The sequence below is a fragment of the Lagopus muta genome, chromosome 1 (assembly GCF_023343835.1).
Source record: "Lagopus muta isolate bLagMut1 chromosome 1, bLagMut1 primary, whole genome shotgun sequence".
In the NCBI taxonomy this organism is placed as follows: domain Eukaryota; kingdom Metazoa; phylum Chordata; class Aves; order Galliformes; family Phasianidae; genus Lagopus; species Lagopus muta.
Genome location: NC_064433.1, coordinates 152,802,391 through 152,825,138, shown reverse-complemented (window position 1 = coordinate 152,825,138; position 22,748 = coordinate 152,802,391). Strand labels below are relative to the sequence as shown.

The 22,748-nt window shown below is 45.3% G+C and overlaps 1 protein-coding gene across 1 annotated transcript; it reads left to right on the top strand.

The window, feature by feature from the left end:
* The first annotated feature begins 2,121 nt into the window (after window positions 1-2,121).
* Window positions 2,122-10,279, top strand: CLN5 (CLN5 intracellular trafficking protein). Its single transcript, XM_048967704.1, has 4 exons — window positions 2,122-2,341; window positions 4,044-4,209; window positions 5,112-5,337; window positions 9,169-10,279. The coding sequence occupies exons 1-4, from the start codon at window positions 2,223-2,225 to the stop codon at window positions 9,678-9,680; spliced, it is 1,023 nt and encodes a 340-aa protein (XP_048823661.1). The 5' UTR covers window positions 2,122-2,222; the 3' UTR covers window positions 9,681-10,279.
* The last annotated feature ends 12,469 nt before the right edge of the window (window positions 10,280-22,748 follow it).

Sequence of the window (22,748 nt, the reverse complement as noted above, 5' to 3'; positions counted from 1 at the left end):
AGTGCTGAGTAGAGAACAGACAGTTTCCGAGGAGCTCACATGAAAGGAGCAGTGGTATTTCTGACTCCTTGCAGTCATAAGTGCGCAGTGCACTAACCAGCACTCCCACTGCAGATGCCAGCTACCTAATGTGAGAAACACACTCAAGATAAAAATTTCTAATCAGGCAAAGATCTCTGTGAAGGGCAGTTTATTCATTATTGCAATAAAGGGTGCACACCCCCTACTGACAAGGGAGAAATTGTGCACCTAATCAGTGAAATCCATTCCATTATAAAACCTGGGTCCAGTGCCTTCCCTGGCACTCATTGGTTGAGCGTCTCAGGCTCACAGTCTTACGATGCTGCTGCTACAGTACATTTCCATACAATGTCTGTTAACAACCCATTGTTTTTAGGTATGTTCTGTACTTTCTGTGGTGATAGGAGGACAATATTTTCAAAATTAGCATTCGTTCTGTCCTGTACCAGACTCTCCCCCACCCTATATAACTACCTTACCTAGTGCCTGTGCCAATTCCACCTAGGTCAGAATGGCCCAGTCTCAGCTTTACTCTGTTCAGTTTTCTTTGTGAAAAACAACTTGTCCTACACTACATACAGAAATAGTGGATATTTCCACCGCAAAACATAATCTACCTTTCACACTAATAGCTTCCTGGACTCTAATTCCTGTTTGAACTCCACCGATCTGGGGGGAAAAAGCTGTGTTTTCTGCACAGATGCTGCTGGCCATTGTATCTCTTAGCCAGAGATAAACTGATCTCAGCATTGTAAAAATGTGAGAATAAGCCCCTATATAATACCTATCCTGTAAGTTGTTAAAATCAGCTTGTCTTTCCCTTTGGTGCTGGGTTCAGGTTCCTCTGGATAAATTCCAGTTCTAAAGGCAGGTATTCAATGTACCTTGTGAAACAGCTCCAAAGTAGCATTTAAAACCACACACTAGCCTGCTAAAATTATATTTGATTTATTAGCTTCAACTCTAATTATATTGTATTATGGTGTGTTATTTTGCATTCCGATACTAGGTTTAGTAAATTAGTTTTTCTCATCAGATCGTTGCCACTGTTTTTAATTATTTTGGGGTCCCCTGTTTCCCTTTCCGGAGGCGCGGATTTTGTGACATCCCTCTGCCCTGCTGGTCAGGGAACTGGGCCAAACCAGCCCACAAACCGTTGGCACAGCTAAATTACAAAACTGCATAGTTGCCTAAATCTCCAGAAACTGAAATCCTCATTCAGTCACATGATGTTTTCGTATTCAGTCATTGCAAAATTGTCTTTGGTAGTGGGGAGACAAATAACAAACATACAAATGCAGCTGAGTGAAGTAGCACACATCACTGCTGTTTTCCATAGGAGTATTCTACTGCACATTCCTTCATTTCCATTTATACTCTGTCTTCCTTCACAGGTGCATTTGGGACCCATTCCAAGAAAAGAACAGAGCAACTTTAGCACCTTGAGGACCAGAGAGATGTATAGGGGCCAGCAGCGTTTCTCTTGAGAGGGAAGACTAAGAGACCTGGGGCTATTCAGCTAGAGAAGGCTGAGGGAGGATCTGATCAATGCTTATAAATATCTGAGGCGTGGGAGATGAGTGTACCAGACCAGGCTTTTTCCAATGAAGCCCAGCAACAGGGCAAGGGACAATGGGCACAAGCTGGAAAGTAATTAGTTCCATGCCAACATGAGGAAAATCTTTATGGTGAGGGTGACTGTGCTCTGGGACAGGCCACCAGAGAGGCTGTGGAGTGTCCTTCTATGGAGATATTCCAGACCCACCTGGAATAACCTACTGTGTAACCTACTGTAGGGAACCAGCTTTAGCAGGGGGTTGGACTCAATTATCTTCAGAGCTCCCTTCAAACCCCTATATTTTGTGAGAACCCATCAGCACCACACCCACTGCCCGCAGCTAACGCTGCATCACGTTTTAAAGAATAATTCAAGACACACTTTTCCGAAGCGCGAGGAAGGAGAACAACGTCACCCCTGCGGCTTTACTGCCCCCCACACGTAGCAGTGCCGCGGCCTGCCACGCTCTGCAGCCCGTCCCTCCACAGCCGATCCCGCTCACACGGCCGAGGCCTTTCGGGCAGCCCCGGGCTGCGTGGGCGGGCGCAGGGGCGGCCCCCTCCCGCCCAACTTCCCTCGGCCCCGCCGCCGCCTCAGTCGGCCACCAGCGCCCCCGGCGCGCCACGGAGCCCTGCGGGCCGCCATGAGCTCCGCCATCCGCCACCGATGGCTGCTGCTACCGCTACTGCTGGCGGCGGCCTGCGGGCCGTGCCTCTCGGGCGGCTCTCACGCCCCGCAGCGGCGTTGGCCGGTGCCTTACAGGTGAGTGATGCTGAGGGGGGGAAGGTACGCGTCCCTGCTCCCAACCGCCCGCTTTGGCGCAGGCGCGCTGTGGGGCTGCCCCGCCTCCCGACCTACGGCCTGTGACAGGCGGGGCGGGGGCCGGGGCTGAGGCGGGGACCGGGGCTGAGGCGGGGCTGAAAACACTTACGTGCTTTCCTGGGTGCCTGGTGGTTTTCACTAAATTACGGACGGCTATGCAGAGATTCGTGTTTTTAATAACAGTAGGCTTACGTGATTTGTTGCTAGTGCTGTGCTTGGTATGGTGAGCTCACAAGTAAGAGAACAGGCATCACGGATTGGCCAGAGAGCTGCCTTTTTCCTTCCTCTATCTGTAGAAATGAGAGCTCTTGCTTCAAACGTGCTTGTTTAATTCATAGAATCATATCATAGAATCATAGAGTGGACTAGGTTGAAAAGGGCCACAGTGATCATCTAGTTTCAACCCCCCTGCCATGGGCAGGGTCACCAAACACCAGACCAGGCTGTCCAGAGCCACATCCAGCCTGGCCTTGAATACCTCCAGGGATCGGGCATCCACAACCTCCTTGGGCAACCTGTTCCAGTGCATCACCACCCTCTGAGTGAAATTCCTGTTTTAATAAAACGTGAGGAAATCAGGCTGCCTTGGTTTGGCTTGCGGTCGAAATTCACTTCATATTCCATTTTATGATAAGTGGAATGAAATAAAGTCCTGATTGCTGCTACACAGCACTTACCTGCAGAAGGCCAGCACTGCTGGTGAAAGCAGGGGACTGTGTATTACTGCATTAAGCTGAAGGGAATGGACAGGGCTTTGCATGAGCCCCTTCAGGAGGAAGGCTACACAGTTGTGTATTTTTCAGGAGTTTGATGTTTGTAGAGGCAAATGTTACACAGTTTAACTGCTGTTTAATACATAGCATCATAGAAGGGCTTGGAGTGGAAGAGACTTAAAGATCACCTGCTGTTGGCAGTGCTGCTGCCCACCAGATGAGGCTTCCTGGGGCCCCATCCAGCCTGGCCTTGAATGCCTCCAGGGATAGAGTACCCACCAGCAATCTGACCAACCTGTTCCAGTGCCTTACCACTCTCTGAGTAAAAAATCTACTGAATATTTGAGGCTCTGAAAGCTTGAGTATAATTTCTACAGTTACATTTACATCAGGTGGTGCCTAAGGAATTGATTTTGCAGTCTGGAGTCTTCCAGATTTTCCAGTAAGCTCAGTACTTGCAAGATTGGTCAAAATCACAGTACAGACCTTTCAGTTTAACGCTCAGAAATGCAGTGTTTTAGTGCTTCATAACTTGCTTGTTGTCATATGCAGATGCAGTGGGAGGGGAAATGAAAACTTAAGGTATTTTAGAAATAGGACTTAAATGTATGGCTGGCGTCTGTTTTCTGGTTGTGTATTTACTTTCTAGTTTTCACCTTCTTAACAGGAATATAGAACCTTTCTGTAGGTGAGGTACAGTGAGTTAATCTGAAAGAGATGGGGAAAGAAAGACTTGTGAGTCGTATGTGTGCCTCAGCAGTATTACAGACTTGTACTCTCCAAGCATTACAGCATCTATATCGCAGTGTCTAGCTTTGGGAGGTACCATACACCTGAGCCCTCTGACATAGGCTTTTAGGAAGTTAGAGGAATGACTCCAGCAGTGAAGCTGTGCTTATTATTGTCTGTGCTTCTCTTTCTCAATACAGGCGCTTTGATTTCCGTCCAAAAACTGATCCTTACTGCCAAGCTCGTTACACTTTCTGTCCCACTGGCTCTGCTATTCCACTCATGAAAGAAGAAGATGTTATTGAAGTGTATCGATTACAGGCTCCAGTATGGGAATTTAAATATGGGGATCTACTTGGACATTTGGTAAGGTGATGTTTTTGTTTAGCAAAGCTGTAGCAGGAGATTCAGACAAATTTAACAGCCAGGGTCAATAATGTGAAACTTACTGAAGAACAGTACGTTTCTGGAAAAAGTTACAGAATTCACTTCAGCAAAAGCAAAGAGTATGACCATCATCGTCAGTGGGTGTGACTGTGTTTCACAACCAAGCTGCACACTGGGAGTATTTAATATATATGCATTATTACAATTTGAGTTTCTTTACTGCAGAAGCAGTGCATTTTGTTGGATATTATAATTACTATTCAGGTCTATGTGGAGTTGTACAAATATGATAGAATCTCAACTTCAACAATATTTATAGCTGTAACTAGCATACATAAGCTTCAGAGCTTGATCCCTAATGAACAAAGAAATATTAATGAACATAAAGCAGCAACATCAAAACAAAGTACAGAGCCAAAAATAGAGATAACTTCAAATGTCTTTACCTTACTTGTTAAACTGAGATTGAATTTATGAATTTACAGCTTTAAAAATAAATATTTATCTCAGTTGTTTTGTGGCTTTCATTGCTAAGATCTGTTGCTGCTAATGCAGTTTTGCTCCTTATTTCTTTGATTCCTTTGTGAGATAAGCATCAAAAGTAAGTGTGGGTTTTGATGCTGAGGTCCCACTGAGTGCCTCCAGATAACAGAATGCACGATGGATAGATAAACAAGCACTGAGGCAGTCTGATTCCGTGTTAGAAGTATGTGCATGATACCATCTAGTATGTTGTGCATCAACACTATTGAAAATGGGAGTAGGAGCCACTCCCCCTGTTCCCACCTTGCTCTCAGGTATCTGATCTGGTGTGCAGGTCAAGCTGCTGGCATTTTTATAGAATTATTTTTCTTTCTGTTAAAGTTTTTGTTCTTTTCCAGAAAATTATGCATGATGCTGTGGGTTTCAAGAGCAGTTTAACTGGCAAAAACTACACAATGGAGTGGTATGAGCTCTTCCAGCTTGGGAACTGCACGTTTCCACATCTCCGACCTGGAATGGATGCACCGTTCTGGTGTAACCAGGGAGCTGCTTGCTTTTATGAAGGAATAGATGATGCACACTGGAAGGAAAACGGAACTCTTGTTCTCATAACCAAAATATCAGGTATATTTCAGATGCTTTGGATGTTGCTAATATTATAAAATGTAGTCAACTTTGTCTTCAGGATAAGAAGTGTCTTTTCACTTATGGCTATTTGTAATGTAAGTGGCTGATTCTGCTGATTTCAATGCTATCTCTGCACTACTTTTATAACAGAAAGGGATATGAGGATGCCGCCTTTTGAACAAGACGCACTGAAGTGTTGTTAAGTGGGTGTCATTGGAAGTTGCTATGCAAAACCACTTGAGTCTCCTCACTATAAGAATAGAAGAATAGCTTATACAGAGAACTCATGGAGTTTTCACATGCTGTCATCAAAACAAAGCCTTCTATTGTGAAGGAGTAGATGACTGCTGAGAATGGAAAAATTGGTGAAAAAACGTGCATTACCAAATAAGTAATTAAGGCATATTTAAGAATATTCATAGATGTCAAAAATATTCATCTCAGTTTCCATATTCCCCATTTTGTGTCATAAAAGCTGTGCAAATGTCCTTAGTAAAAGGTCTTTACTCTTATATGTCATAGAACAAAACCAGGATTTATTCCACTAAATTCATGGATGATCACCAGAATAACTTCCTGGTATACACTGAAAACTGAAATCCTAAAATGAAAAGGTCATTTAAATAAATAAGGTTGATGACAGTAGTAATATGGTCAATGAGTTGTGAACAAAGGAGGACTTGAATAAAACAACTCACTTCTAAAGGTGATGTAGTAAGTGGTTCAAGGCAGCCTTCAGTATCCGATAACAGTGTGTGTGTGTTGGGCACAGTCTCTACGTTCTCTCACTGCTTTAGCAAAGAAATTCTAGGTGGCTCTTTAAGTAGTGAAACTGCTTTCCTGTGAGTTTGTATGTCGTGACCAAAGGCTTCAGTGCCTGCTGTGGTTAGATTGTTTTGTGCAAACACTAAGATAAATATTTAATACATTTGTGGAATTTGTAGTGGTCTCTGTCTGTGTGGATTACTTAATGGCTAAGTAAAGAGAGGCTCTGGTGCCTCTGGAGGTATTGTTACTGTCTGAGTCTGTAAGCAAGTTTCCCATGTCCACAAAGCTGATAGGAAGGTGGCATCTCTGAATTTGACTAGGATTCTGAAAGTTGCCATGGCAGAATGTGTACAAACACAGGCAGACAGAATTATGACCTGTCTGACCTGATAAAAAGCCTCTTTCCTCTTCAGAACCCTAATGGATGTTTGGTCATCAGTGTCAGAGGCCACAATGAAGCATTTTGATTTTTTTTTTTTTTTTTTTTTTTTTAATGCTGTTGACCAGGACAGTATTGTATAGGGTTATGCTTCTTTTGTGGAGGTAGGGCAGGGATATCTAAAGTTTGAGTTTCTGACAGTCTGAGCATCTTCCCACAGATTATCAGGGAACCAGGCATGAACCTGTAATATTTTTGGTTAGCTAAGGTTGTTAAAGCCAGAACTTCATGTTAAGTCCATCTTGGTCTTGTTAGGAGAGACAAATTCTGTTCAGTGACGTACATTGCATGATACCCCCTGGGAAGCTAATCTGATAGGAATTATAAAAGGGAGCTGCAAAAACAACTACAGTGTACTAAGTGCAGTTCTTGATACAGATTCTAAACCAAGTAGTAGACAGTTAAACAGATTGTCATGTTTACTGTGAAGCCTGAAAACTCTGAAGTATGAGGAACAAGCTACAAAGGGGCAGCATGAGAAGACAGAGTGCAGAGCTGTCATTGCTCTGCGGTATCTGCCTGCATGCATGCATGCCTTCCCTTGGGTAAGTGTGACATGCATGTCTTCTGTAATGAAGAGTGGGCTTGGAAACAAGACTTACGCAGCTTGTGTTGGGGGATTGTGTGGAGCATGCAGCCCTGTCCCTGAAGCTTGGGAAAGATATTACATTAAATAAATGTGAGAGCCTGTTGTTGTGTGTAGGGCAGCATTAGTGACAGACACAGATTTCTCATTAGCCCAAGCACAGTCACACAGCAGTGACACTTGCAGCTGAAGAAACCGTGGCTTAGAACAGCCCCAGGATTGCAAGCTGTCATATGACTGCCTTCTCATGTATTGCATTAAAAAAATGTGGCTGTGTTATGAATGTGAGGTGATAGTTGGATCTGAGTCAAAGGCAGTTGCACCCAGAGTAGTGACTGAGGGAAGAGCTGAGCTGAAATGTATGGCTAAGAATATGGGGGAAAACACACAGATGAGCCTTGTACTTCACATCTGTTTTGAGGAGGCAAATTCATCACCCTCTGCTATGGCAGAGATGAACTGAGTTACAGATGTTTTTCCCATTTCATTTGTGAAATGGCTCTTCAGCAGAACATAGAATCATAGAATCACAAGGTTGGAAATGACCTACAAGATCATCTAGTCCAACCGTCTCCTCATCACCATTGCCATCACAAGCACTAAACCATATCACGCAGCACGTCATCCAGACGCCTCTTGAACACTGCCAGGGATGGCGACTCCACCACCTCTCTGGGCAGCCATTCCAGTGCCTGACCACTCTCTGAGAGAAAAAGTTCTTCCTTATGTCTAATCTAAACCTTCTCTGATATAACTTGCAGCCGTTACCCCGTGTCCTGCTCGTTGCCTGGGAGAAGAGGCCAAATCCCTCTTCACCACAACCTCCCTTCAGGAGGTTGTAGAGTGCAATGAGGAGGTTGTAGAGTGCAATGAGGGATTTCAATTAAGTATTCCAATTATACATATATACAACCTAAGTATTTAAGTTTGCTCGTCTTCATGTACCACTCCTATATTTTGGCTTAGTTTGACGTTCCTGGCTGAGGAGGTATCAGCTATCCCAGTCAGAGGTTACTTAGCCTCCTTTTGTGAAGAAGCATGAAAAACTAGGCCTCGAATTACAAAATTTAGTTACAATTATAGGAAGGGCAAAAACTTGTTGCTCTGGTGAATACTGTCAGCATATGTTGCAGATAGTACTACCTGCTCTGTTTGTCTGCATGGATAAAATGCAGTGATGAGTGTCACTTCTCCAAAGTTTAAAAGTTCTGGCATAGTAGCAAGGGACAGGTGTTGTGGTTTTGTGATTTTTGTTGTCGGTATTCCACATCAGAATATCATGTAAAAGAGCGGGTGCTAAAGAGTTAATGTTTTGGTTCCATGGACTGCTTTTTTGGGGCATTTTGGGTTCTCAGAGGGGAGGTGAGGAGCAGAGCAGCATTTCTGGAGGACCTGGTATGCAGAGGAAGAAAGGTGGAGTTCCTGGCAGGACACCAGCAGCTCTTTCTCGCTGACTCGAACTCTCTTTGTTTGCCATGGAGATAAAGCACTTACATTCCCTGCAGTCTACTAGCACAAGACTACTTGTCTACTACCTCATATTTTGAACACTCTTTTCTCTTTCTGTTTGTTTAATTCTGTTGGATGTAGTAATTTACTGTTCCTCTTCAGATCGTTGCCGTTGTATTTTTTAGACCCATCTGCCATCTCCCTAACCTTCCCCCTCTCCTGGAGCGCATGGCCTGCCCGGGGCCAGCTACACTGCAAAAAGTGGGGTAGTTTTTTTTCCCCTCTCTCTTTTGTCTCTTTCTGGGTTTGTGCCCCTGTCATGGATTCAGATCTAGAGCTAACTCCATGACAGACATGGCAGAAAAAAAAAAAAGCCATTTGGGCAACTTACATTTACAGATAAGAAGTTACTTTTAGTTTATTCAATGAGTATGAATTCTCCCTCCAGCATATATCTTGCATCTCTGCGGATAGGTAATGTGGTAGGTAAACTTTTGCAGAGAAGGGAGGTGAACCTGGAGAGAAAATGTTTTGATCTGTATTTTTGTTCCCTCGTTTCTGTAATGCTTATTTCCATCTCTTACAGGAACCATGTTTAATGAAATGGCAAAATGGGTGAAGTACGACAATGAGACAGGCATTTACTATGAGACTTGGACAGTTCAAGCAAGTCCTGAAAAAAAATCAGTTGTATGGTTTGATTCCTATGAATGCTCTAAATTCATACTGAGAACATACCAGAAGCTGGCTGACCTGGGAGCTACATTCAATAAGATCCAAACAAACTACACCAGTATAATATTATTCAGTGGAGAACCTATTTATCTGGGAAACGAAACATCAATTTTTGGACCTCTAGGAAACAAGACGCTGGCAGCAGCTATAAGAGACTTCTACTATCCCTTCAAACCTCACAAGACAGTCAGAGAGTTTTTTGTGGATCTCTTAAAAATAATTGATCGTGTCATCTTGAATCATCAGTTTTACCTCTTTTACAACTTGGAATACTGGTTTTTACCTATGAAGTTCCCTTATCTCAAAGTTGTTTATGAGGAGGTTCCTTTGCCTGTTGGGAGCAAAACATTTTCTGGTGTTTAATTGCTGACAGCAGAACTAAACTGTGCTTTTGCCAGAAAATGCCTGAGGATTTTGGAGCACTCCTCTGATGGTATTAGCAGTGAAACATAAAACGCTTTTAATTGAACTTGTTTTGGGCAAGTTTTGCTAGGCCACAGAAAAGAATCTGCCTTCTTGCAAATTGAATAGCAGGGATCTCTGACTGACAACTCTTTACATGTATGAACACCAGCTGCCTAAGGGCAAGCTGGTGTGGCTCCAAGCACAGACCTGGCTTACAGAGCTAGAGGCTGAGCAAGAGGCAGCTGCCACACATGGCAACAGCTGGCACCTGGCTGCCACTGGATGTGGGACAGGAGCTGTACAAGGACTTTCTGGTGCAACCAGTTCTGCTTTCTGTTGGGGCTGGCTTGAGTGTCTGTTTTCCTCAGTATGTGCCTTACTGTGTTTCTTTGGTTTCTATGACTGGAACCTATGAGCTGTTCCACATTTCATGAAGGAGAGGTTTGGTGAGGTGGGAAGAGGCAGCAAGTGTGTTAGATGATGTGGGGGGGTATCTTGTCACCACTTCACTTCCTTCACCTGCATTGTCAGCAAAATACAGATGTTTCTTCCCTGAATTTGTGTGACAGTTTTCTATCACAGATAGAAGGCAAAGAGCGTGTTATAATGTATAATTGAAGCCTTGCAGAAGTAGCAAAATTTGGTTCCTGGCTGGGGCTGGAGTGGCATGGCAATTACTCTCATTTTTTCAGAATGCCTGTGTTCCCTTTGCTTTGGCCAGTGAGATGCTTATACACAGGAGTGTATACTTGTAGCAGCACAATCAGTTCCAAGGGAACACTGGTTTCTTTTTTTTTGTTTGTTTGTTTAAGCTGCTTGCAGAATGGGATGTTATTACTGCACAGTGATTAATCAGCAATATGGAAAGCAAAATGCAGTTTCATTAGGCTTAAGGTGAATGAACAGCCTGCTGCAGCCCGAGAGGGGAGCACACATGTACGCAGTGATTTGATTCAAAACATAAGAATGGAGAACCTTAACCTTCTATTAAAAGGAACTAAAAGCAATTTGGTGAATTATCGTGTAACATCAGGAGCATCAGATCAGAAAGATCAGAGGAGGAACAGCTTATTTGAGGTTTGGCTTGTGCTTACTGAGCTCTATATAATAATATTGTGGAGAGAGAGAGTTTCCAAATTGAGATCCAAACCAAAGGGGGAAAACTCCAAGTCAAGCCCAACTGATCACAAGAAGCACCTGTGCAGGAAGTATCAATGTCCGTTGCCCCTGTGGAAGGCCAGAAATGGAAATGGGCATCCTTGCATCTAGAACAGAAAGAAGCAGCAGCAGAGGAAGTAGAGGAAGATCCAGGCGAGGCCATCCCCAAAACCACCATCACCGAGAAAGGCAACTGAGAAAAGTAAGAGACATGGAGAAGAAAGTGAGGAGAAGGAAATTACTGTTACCACTATTAGTCGACCCCTGAAAATGACTGAAATCCAATGCTTAAGAAAGGAGTTTATACAGCACCCGAATGAAACTGTTGTCACCTGGTTGCTTCGTTGTTGGGACAATGGGGCCAATAGCGTGTCCATAGATGGTAGCAAAGCTCGCCAGCTAGGAAACATTGCCTGACACCCAGCTATTGATAGAGAGATTAGTAGATGTCTGAATTCAGTTGCCGCCTTCTGGCATATCTGCGATGATAGTAGCTGTGAAGACATCCCTTCAAAGATGATCTGGATTCTGAGATGAGAGAATGGAATACTGTTGAGAAAGGCATCCAATATTTGAGAGAAACAGCCATGGTGGAAACACTGTATGTTCCCACATTTATTCGTAATGATCCATGCCAGGGCCATGATCCTGAGAAAGTGAAGAGTACACCTGATATATGGCAGAAGCTCACAAGAACAGCACTGGAAAAGTATGCCAGCACACTGGTAGTAACATTTGATAGATACGAGGACCTAAACAGAAGACCCCCCCAGTTCTTGAACTGATTCTTACACTTCAAAACTTAGAACAAAAATTACTGCCATCCCATGCTTTCATCTCAGCCATCTCCCAAATGACAGAAAGACTAGATAAAATGGAGAAGAAACAGGACAGCATGCTGGATGAATTGTTCCTAGTGATTAAACACGATGAACCCGTGGCAGTATCAGAAACACACATGAAGACCAGGATGATCAAAAGAATCTGCTGAAGGAGATGATCAAACTGATTAAAGTCTCAGCTATCAAAGGCAAATGCCTCCCTGCTCGAGCAAATGACCACAGTAAATCAATGTCGTGTGCTGCTCTATGGAGCTACTTCTGTGAGCATGGAGAGGATGTGAAGAAGTGGTACGATGAACCCACTCCTGCACTATGAGCACAGGTGAGAGAATTACAAAACAGAACGACCATTACTGAAATTGCTCCCGTTACTGCAGGTAACCAATAGAGGGGCCCTGCCCTCAGTCAGGGAGGGGAAAGGGATAATAGAGTGTATTGGACTGTGTGGATTCAATGGCCTGGCATGTCAGAACCACAGGAATACAAAGCACTGCTGGACACCGGTGCCCAGTGCGCTCTGATGCCCTCGAGTTATAAAGGGACAGAATTGATTTATATTTCTGGAGTGACTGGGTGCTCTCAGGAATTGTCTGTGTTGGAGGCAGAAATAAGCCTCACTGGGAAAGACTAGCGGAAGCATCCTATAGTAACTGGACTGGGGGCTCCACGCATACTCAGTATAGATTATCTCAGTAGGGGGCATTTCAGGGATCCCAAGAGATACTGATGGGCACTTGGCATAGCTCCTGTAAATAAAGACAGCATTAATCAGCTGTCTGTTTTGTCTGGCCTGTCAGAAGATCTGTCTGTTTTGGGGTTACTACAGGTAAAAGAGCAGCAGGTACCAGTGGCTACAAAAATGGCACACAGGCTACAGTACCGCAACAACAGGGATTCCGTGCTCCCCATTCATAAGCTGATTCATCAGCTACAAAGTCAGGGAGTGATCAGCAAAACTCACTTGCCTTTTAACAGCCCCATAAGGCCAGTGCGTAAAGCCAGCAGAGAATGGAGGCTGATGGTAGATTGCCACAGCCTGAATTAAGTCACACTCCCACTGAGCCCTGCTGTGCAAGCTATGTTAGAATTCCGGTACGAACTGGAGTTGGAAGCAGCCAAATGGTTGCTTCCAACCATTGCCAATGGTTGCTTTCCAACGACATTGCCAATGCATTCTTTTCTATTCCTTCGGCCACAGAATGCAGGCCACAGTTTGCTATTACCTGGAAGGACGTTCAGTACACCTGGAACTGTTTGCCCCAGTGGGAGAAACACAGCCCAACCATTTGCCATGGGTTGACCCAAACTACACTGGAACAGGGCGGTTCTCCCGAGCACCTGCAATGAATTGATGACATTGTTGTGTGGGACGATACAGCAGAGGAAATTTTTAAGAAAGGAGAGCAAATAATCCAAATTCTAATGCATGCTGCTTTTGCTATTAAGCTAAACATAATGAAAGGACCTGCCCAAGAAATTCAGTTCCCAGGAATAAAATGGCAAGATGGGCATTGTCACATGCCAGGAGATGTGAGTGACAAGATCACAGCTGTCTCCACCCACTATCAAGAAAGAGACACAGTCTTTTCTGGGTGTAGTGGACTTTTGGAGAATGCACATCCCAAAGTATAGCCTCATTGTAAGCCCCCTCTACAAGGTGACATGGAAGAAGTATAATTTTTTGTGGGGTCCTGAACAACAGCAGGCTTTTGAGCAAATTAAAGAGGAGATAGCCTGCGCTATGGCCCTGGAGCCAGTACGGATGGGAGAGGATGTGAAGAACATCCTCTACACAGCTGCTGGAAAGAAAGGTCCTACTTGGAGTCTATGACAAAGAGCCTTAGGAGAAACCCAAGGCTGACCCCTGGGATTCTGGAGTAGAGTGTACAGGGGGTCGGAAGAGGGCTGCACTTCAGCTGATAAAGAGATCTTAGCCACACGTGAAGGGGTTCAGGCTGCTTCTGAAGTAATGGGCACTGAAATGCAGCTCCTTCTGGCACCTCGACTGCCAGTGCTGAACTGGATGTTTAAAGGAAAGATTCCTTCCACCCATCATGCTACTGATGTTACTTGGAGTAAGCGGATTGTGTTGACTGTGCAGCGAGCTATGATGGAGAACCTCAGCCATCCAGGAATCCTAGAGTTGATTATGGACTGACCTGAAGGTGAAAAGTGTGGAACATCACCAGCAGAAGAGGTATTGCATGCTAAAGAGGCCCCACCATACAATGAACTACCAGAAAATGAAAAGAAATATGCCCTGTTCACAGATGGATTGTGTCGTACTGTAGGGAAGCATCACAGATGGAAAGCTTTTGTGTGGAGCCCAGCATGACGAGTTGCAGAGTCCACTGAAGGAAAAGGAGAATCGAGTCAGTTCGCAGAGGTAAAGGCTGTCGAACTGGCCTTAGATGTTGCTGAATGGGAGAGGTGGCCACTGCTTTATCTTTATATTGACTCATGGATGGTTGGCAGATGCCTTATGGGGGTGGTTATAAGTGGGAACAAAACAACTGGCAACGGAGGAGTAAACCTATATGGGCTGCTGAACTGTGGAAAAACATTGCTACCTGAACAAAAATGTGGTTATAAAGGTGCATCACATAAATGCTCATGTGCCCAAGAGTCGGGCTACTGAAGAACAGCTAAATAACCATCAGGTAGATCGAGCTGCAAAAATTGATGTGGCTCAAATAGACCTGGACTGGCAGAACAAGGGAGAGTTATTTTTAGTTCGGTGGGCCCATGAGACCTCAGGCCATCGAGGAAGAGACACAACATACAAGTGTGCTAGAGACTGAACTATGGATGTTATTGTACAGGTTATCCATGACCGTGACACATGCACCATAATTAAACAAGCCAAGAGGATGAAACCTCTCTGGGGGAAAAGCGATGGGAAAAGTCTAAGTATGGGGAGGCGTGGCAGGATGATTATATCACCTTTGCCATGATCTCACAACGGTAAGCATTATGTGCTTACTAGGTGGAAGCAACCACTGGGTGACTTGAAACATATTGCAGTACCCCATGCTACTGCCCGAAACACCATATTAGGTTTGGAGAAGCAAATCCTGTGATGACGTGGCACCCCAGAAAGAATTGACTCAAGAGAACGGGACTCATTTCAAAAATTCACTTGTGGATAGTTCAGCCAAAGAACATGGCATTGAGTGGATTTATCATATCTCCTATTATGCACCAGCTTCTGGTAAGATTGAACGCTACAGTGAGCTGTTAAAAAACATGTTGAAAGCAAAGGGTGGTGGAACTTTTAAGCATTGGGAGAAACATTCGGCAGAAACCAGGCTGCTCAAAGCCACATCCAGCCTTGTCTTGAATGCATCCAGGGATCGGGCATCCACAACCTCTCTGGGCAACCTGTTCCAGTGTGTCACCACCATTTGAGTGAAAAACTTCCACCTAATATCTAACCTAAGCCTCCCCAATCTCAGTTTAAAACCATTCCTCCTTGTCCTATACTATCCAGCCATGTAAGCAGTCATTCCCCCTCCTGTTGGAGCTCTCTTTAAGTACTGGAAGTCCACAATAAGGTCTCCCTGGAGCCTTCTCTTCTCTGATCTGAACAAGCCCAGTTCCCTTAACCTTTCTTCATAGAAGGTGCTCCAGCCCTCTGATCATCTTAGTGGCCCTCCTCTGGAGCTGTTCCAAGAGCTCTGTGTGTTTCTTGTGCTCAGCCTGGATGCAGTACCCCAGATGGAGCCTCACAAGAGCAGAATAGAGGGGACAATCATCTCCCTCTCCCTGTTGGCCACCCCTTTTTTAATGTAGCCCAGAACACAGTTGGCCTTCCAGGCTGCAAGTGCATACTGCTGGCTTACATCCAGTTTCTCACCCACCAGGACCCCCAGGTCCTTCTCCACAAAGCTGCTCTCCAAGAGATCTTCCCCTAGTCTGTATAAATACCTGGAATTGTCCTGACCCAAGTGCAGCACCCTGCACTTGACATTATTGAACCTCATTAGGTTTTCATGGGCCCACTTCCCCAGCCTGTCCAGGTCCCTCTGGATGGCTTCCCTTCCTTCCAGTGTATTGACTTCACCACTCAGCTTGGTGTCATTGGCAAACTTGCTGAGGGTCCACTTGAAGCCATCGTCTGTCATTGATGAAGATGCTGAAGAGCACCGGTACCAAGACTGACCTCTGAGGGACACTGCTTGTGACCAGCTTCCACCCTGACACAGAATCATTGATCACAACCCTTTAGCAGCATCCAGCTAACCAATTCCTCATCCATGAAACCAATCATCCTTCAAATCCATACCGTTACACTTTAGAGAGAAGGATGTGGTGAGGGACCATGTCAAAGGCTTTGCAGAAGTCCAGGTACTTGACATCCATTGCCCTTCCCTCGTTCACCAATGCCATCACTCCATCATAGAAGGCCACTGGATTGGTCAGGCATGATCTGCCCTTGGTGAAGCCATGCTGGCTCACTTGGATCACCTCTTCATCTTGTATGTGCCTTAACATGGCAACGAAGATTTGCTCCATGATCTTTTCAGGCACAGAAGTGAGACTCACCAGCCTATAGTTCTCCAGGTCATCCTTTGTCCCTTTCTTAAAAATGGGAGTAACATTTCCCTTCTTCCAGTCAATGGGGTCTCACCCAACAGCCATGATTTTTCCAAATATGATGGAGAGCATTGGCAACTATATCAGCCATCTTTCTCAGAACCCTGGGATGGATATCATACAGCCTCGTGAACTTACATACATTCAGTTTCATGAAGAGGTCTTGGATTTAATCCACTGTTATACTGGGACAGAATTTGTTCCTCTCACCCACACCTAGATCTTCAGGGTCCTGGCAGACATGGGGAGGAGCCTGACCGCCAGTGAAGACCAAGGCAAAGCAATCACTGAGTACCTTGAGCTTTTTCTATATCTGAGGAAGCCAGTTCTCCATCCTCATTTATCAGAGGGGGAGCACTGTCCTTGGTCTGTCTCCTCCTGCTTATGTACCTGTAGAACCCCTTCTTGTTATTATCCGCATCCCTCACCAAGTTCAGCTCCATCTGTGCCTTGGCTTTCTTGATCTTATTTCTACACATGGTGGACAATGTCCCTGTATTCTTCCCAGCCTACACAGCCCTGCTTCTACTTCCTGTATATTTCTTTTCCCTCAGTTTAAGCAACAGGTTCTTGCTTAGCCATGCTGGTCACCCACCTCCTTTGCTCGATTTGTTCAGTCCATCTAGTACTTGGACCAGGAAGTTGTCCTCAACAGACTCCAGGAATCTCCTAGATTGCCTGCCACCTGCCATGCCACTATCCCAGCAGACATCCAGGTGGTTAAAATCCCCAATCAGGATGAGCCCATGAGCACGACACCTCCTGCAGTCGAAGCAAGAAAGCCTCATCAACAAACTCCCCCTCATCCACAGGCTCCCCCTCATCAGGTGGTCTGTAGCAGACCCCAACCACTGGATGCCCTTTACTAGGCCGATCTTTGATTTTTACCCACAAGCTCTCAACCCGGTCATGGCTGTTCCTAAGACACAGCTCGTCACAGTCTATCCACTATCTAACAAAGAAGGCAACTCCACCACCCCTCCAACCTTGTCTGTCCCTTCTGAAGAGCTTGTAGCCCTCAATCACAGTACACAAGTAATGAGAGTTGTCCCACCATGTCTACATGATAACAACCAGATCATAATTATCCAAGTACATCATGGTTTCCAGCTTCTTCCACATATTTCCCATGCTGTGTGCATTGGTGTAAAGGCACTTGAGCTGGGTTTTCTCGCACACTATCTTCGTAGAGGGGCCATCCCTCAAACCTTGAAAAGAAATCTGAAGTTTTCTCCCAGTGCTTCCTAGAAGGACATGAGAAAGTTACCTTAATCCTCTAAAGGGAAAATGGGATGAGTAAAAGTTTGTGCTTGAAAAAGGAAATCCACAAAAACCTATTTAACAAAAGCATTTGGGTGGAATGTCTTCCTGCTGAAATTCACATAGATGAGGGGAATATGGTCATATTTCTTGTTACATTCACAGTCAACTGGTGGAAAGCAGGCTCCCATATTTGGCAGTTTCTAGAGGATGGTCCCAGCTGCCAGGCTCAAAGATGACTCCTGCTTTCCGTGTATCCAGCAAATACATCACCCATTCACTCATGCTTCAAATAGAATCATAGAATCGCAAGGTTGGAAAGGACCTACAAGATCATCTAGTCCAACCATCCTCCCATCACCATTGCTACCACAACCCACTAAACCATATCTCATAGCTTCTCATCCAGACACCTCTTGAACACTGCCAGGGACAGTGACTCCACCACTCCCTGGGCAGGCCATTCCAGTGCCTGACCACTCTCTGAGAGAAAAAGTTTCTCCTTATGTCTAATCTAAATCTCCTCTGGTACAGCTTGCAGACATCTTTGGGTCCTGTTTATTGCCTGGAAGAGGCCAAACCCCTCTTCTCTTCAGGAAGTTGTAGAGTGCAATGAGGTCTCCTCTGAGCCTCCTCTTCTCCAGACTCAACAATCCCAGCTCCCTCAGCCGCTCCTCATAAGACTTGTTCTCCAGACCCCTCACAGCTTCACTGTCCTTTACAGACACATTCCAGGGCCTCAGTGTCTTTCATGTAGTGCAGGGCCCAAAACTGAACACAGTACTCGAGGTGCAGCCTTACCAGGGCTGAATACAGGGGGATGATTACCTCTCTGCTTCTGCTGGCCACACTATTTCTAATGCAGACTGGGTGGCCCTCTTGGCCACCTAGGCACACTGTTGGCTCATGTTCAGACAAGCATCAACCAACTCACCTCTTCACAGTCATCCAGTCACTCATCCCCAAACTTATAGTGCTGCATGGGGTTGTTGTGGCCAAAGTGCAGGACACGGCACTCACTGGCCCATTCACCACAGCCCAGCAACTCGGTTTATCCAGATCTTTCTGAAGGGCCTCCCTACCCTCAAGCAGATCAAGGCCACCTCCCAACTTGGTGTCATCTGCAAACTTACTGAAGGTACACTCAATCCCCTCATCTAGGCCATCAATGAAGATATCAAACAAAATGGAACCCAGAACTGACCCCTGGGGACACCACATGTAAACTGCTCATCAGACTTAACTCCATTAACCACTACCCCTTGGGCACAACCCTCTAGTCATTTCCTTACCCAAAGAAGGGTATACCTGTCCACGCCACAGGCAGTCAGTTTCCCTGGGAAAATATTGTGACAGACCGTATCAAAGGCTTTGCTGAAGTCTAGGTAGACTACATCAACAGCCTTTCCCTCATCTACCAGGCTGGTGTCTCGCTCCAATTTATTGGAGGGAGATGAGATTCTTTTAATATCTGTATACTTGGCGTGAGATTAAGAAACAACGGTTCATATGTTAGTCCATCCAGTTTATTACAAATCCTAATCAGGGAGACGGGGAAGGGAAGGAGGGTGATAGAAAAGATAGGAAAGAAGCAAGAATTGTGTAAAGCGGGGATACTCACCACCAGGATCCAGCAGCGGTCCCGTTGCGTGACGTTTCGAAGGTCTGAGGCAGAAGCACCTGGGGGGGGGGGGGCAGGGGATGGGAGAAGGTAGCAGCAGCGTGACCGGACTTGGGCAGCAAGTAAGTAGCAGGAGGCAGTCGCAGAGCCAATGCTGGAGGAAGCAGCTCAGGCAGCAGGCCCAGGAGAGTTCATCAGGTAGCAGGAGAGCAGGAGGCAGTCGCGGACCCAATCTGGGAGGAAGCAGCAGCGCTCAGGCAGCAGGCCCAGAGTTCTTCAGGATGCAAGAATTCCGTAGTGTGAGGAATCTGATTGCAGACACCTCTTCTTCTACTTCAGCACGCAGGCATCACTTCGTGAGGAATCTGAAGTCAGAAACCTAATCCTCATGGTTTTCGATTCCTCTTTTATCCTACTTGTTCTCCTGCCTACGTGACATCCCTGGGCACTTGAGCAAGAGTCATGTGAGTGCCCCCTGAGATGGCCATCATCCTGAGGTAAGTCCACAAGAAGACAGCTTCACAGCTATTTAGCTGCAGCTCATCTCTCCTTGCCCCTGGCCTTGTCCATCTGTGTCCCCCAGACAAAGGATTTCACAACCCTTACCCAGGAATTGTCTCATCAATTTTTCCGGAGAAAGGATTTCACAACCTTTGCCAAATACTTGCCTGGACTTGTTCATCTGTGTCCTTCAGACAAAGGATTTCACAACCTTTGCCCAGGACTTGTTCATCGAAGTTCTCCTGAGAAAGGATTTCTCAACCCCTGCCCTGGACTTGCCTGGACTTGTTCATCTGTGTCCCCAGCAAGCTTTGAGACACTGATGTTAATAGAATAATATCTTCCAGCTGGTCACCTCGTCGTAGAAGATGAGGTTGCTCAAGCACAACCTGCCTTTCATGAACCTGTGATGGCTGGGCCTGATGCCCTGGACACCACACACGTGCCGTGTGATCTCACCCAAGATGATTTGCTCCATAACTTCCCCTGGTACTGATGTCAGGCTGACAGGCCTGTAGTTCCCCAGATCCTTCTTATGGCCCTTCTTGTAGATGGGGGTAACGTTGGTAAGCCTCATATGCCCTGGGAGCTCCTCAGATAACCAGGAGTGCTGATAGATGGCAGAAAGTGGCTTGGCAATCACCCCCGCCAGCTCCCTCAGCACCCAAGGGTGGAGCCCATGTGGTCCCATGGATTTGTGACAGTCCAGATGGAGGAGGAGCACTCTGACTGTCTCCACCTGAATCACCCGAGATGTATTCTGCAAACCATTCCAGACTTCCAGATCAGGGCGTAAAGTGCCCTGCAGTTAACTGATCTGCCTTTTAAAGACAGATGTAAACGCAGCATTGAGGACTTCAGCCTTCACAGAATCATAGAACCACAGAATCACAATGGACCTCAAGGATCATGAATCTCCAACCCCTCTGCCACAGGCAGGGCCACCAATCTCCCCATGTAATACTAGACCAGGCTGCTCAGGGCCCCATCCAATCTGGTCTTGAACACCTCCAGGAAAGGGGCATCCACAACCTCTCTGGGCAGCCTGTTCCAGCACCTCACCACTCTGTAAAGAATTTCCCCCTGAGATCCAACCTAAATCTCCCTCCCTCAACTTAAAACCATTTTCCTTCTCTTTATCCTCAGTGATCACATTCCCTGCTGCATCAAGGAAAGGATGGAAATTCTCCTTGGTTCTTCTCTTACCATTGATTTATTTGTAAAAGGATTTCTTATTCTTTTTTTACTGTAGTGGCCAATCTGAGCTCAAGATGGGCTTTTGCCTTCCTAACTTCCAAATCCTGCGTACCTTAGCAGCCTCCTTGTAATCTCTCAAGTAGTCTGTCCCTTCTTCTAGAGGACACAGACTCTCTTTCTTCTGGAGTCTCAGTAGTAGTTCCCAGTTCATGCACATTGTTCTTCTTCCCCTACAGCTTGCTGTATGGCCTTCAGGAACATCATGTTCTTGTGCCTGTAAGATTTCCATCTTGAGGAGTATGAAGGCTTCCTGGACCCCTTAAGCTTCAGGAGTGAATCCCAAGAGACCCCTGCAACAAAGCATCCTGAACAGGTCGAAATCTGCCCTCTCGAAGTTCAAGATAGCATTTTTGCCAGTAACCCTTCAGACAACTCCAAAAATAGAGAATTTTACAATTTTGTGGTCGCTCTGCCCAAGACAGTCCCCAGCTTTCGTATCTCCCACCAGTCTTTCTCTATTAGTGAAGAGCAGGTCTAGCAGCACCACCCCTGGTAGGCTCTTGTATCAGCTGTGTAAGGAAGCTATCTTCCACACATTCTAGAAACCTCTTGGACTACTTCCTCTGTGTTGTATTATATTTTCAACATATAGCAGGGAAGTTGAAGTCTCCCATGATAATAAGTGTTGGCAATCGCATGACTTCTGAAAGCTACTCATAGAATGCCTCGTCCTCTTCAACCTGATTAGGTGGTCTATAACAGGTGTTACAGATTATTTTGAACTCTCGGTTCTACTCCCTGCTTTTATGCACCTTGCATTTAAGAGATAAAATACAGAAATCATTCTGTAACATGAAGATTTTTAAGTCTGCACTGTCCACACCCCTGAGGGCATGAAGTAACAGCCATCAATTAGGTCTACAAGTCTTCCAGTCCAGTTCCTCCTTTGCCTTGACTGATTTCAGATACAGCATTAAGAAATCAGACTTTACCCTCCTTCCATAGGCCCTGGGGCAAAAGCTGTCCAGTTCCTGAGCATCTGGTGAGGAAATGCTACGTTGACTGTCCTACAGAAGTGGAGGATCATACCCTGTGGTCTCCATTTCACAGCAGAGGAACTTAATAATAACAGTGGCAGATATAGTCAATTGGGATATCTAATGAAAAGGATGAACAAATCATACAGAACATCTAAGGTTAACTCTAGCTTCACTGTTCTAGTTAAATAGTATCAAAACCATATCCAAACTTTTATGTGTCTTTTAGGAAAATTAATTTATATTTTGTAGTCTGAACTACAAACATTGAAGTTCTGAGTCCCTTTAAGATTAAAAAAATCCTCATTAACACAATGCTCCAGTTTTGGATTCAGCAGCAGCATTTATTTTGACAACCCTGCATGACCTTTGTGACAGTCTGTGGTACTCCTGTTACAGCTTACACCATGGATTCTATTGTTTGTTTGTTCCACTATGTGTTGAAGACAAAGAATAGTACAAGATTTGCTTATAAGGGCACTACTGCAGCTTTTCTTGAAGCGATTTACAATGTAGACTTGCCTGGGAAGTCCGAGCCGTTTAGTTGAGCTGAGAACACTAACTGGTGTGAAGTAAAAAGTGCAGACTTAAATGAAAGGGGAAACAACCACTTTTCTTCTTGAACTGAGTGTTACATCTATACATCTCTATCCATACACAGAACTGTTTGAAAGTTATGCAACAGAATAGAGACCTTCTCAGAAAAGGCCACCCTTGATGGAGAGAGCAGCTCAATTACAACTAAGCATAAAGCCTTCCTGCCATATTCTCCATTTCAGATTTCTGTCTGTGAGAAGCAGAGGGCTGGAATTAA

Bases quoted from the DNA above. Each gene is read 5' to 3' on its own strand.
- CLN5 (XM_048967704.1), top strand. From the start codon at position 2,223: ATGAGCTCCGCCATCCGCCACCGATGGCTGCTGCTACCGCTACTGCTG. The intron at 2,342-4,043 runs GTGAGTGATGCT...TTCTCAATACAG, and splicing joins CGTTGGCCGGTGCCTTACAG to GCGCTTTGATTTCCGTCCAA. The intron at 5,338-9,168 runs GTATATTTCAGA...CATCTCTTACAG, and splicing joins TCTCATAACCAAAATATCAG to GAACCATGTTTAATGAAATG.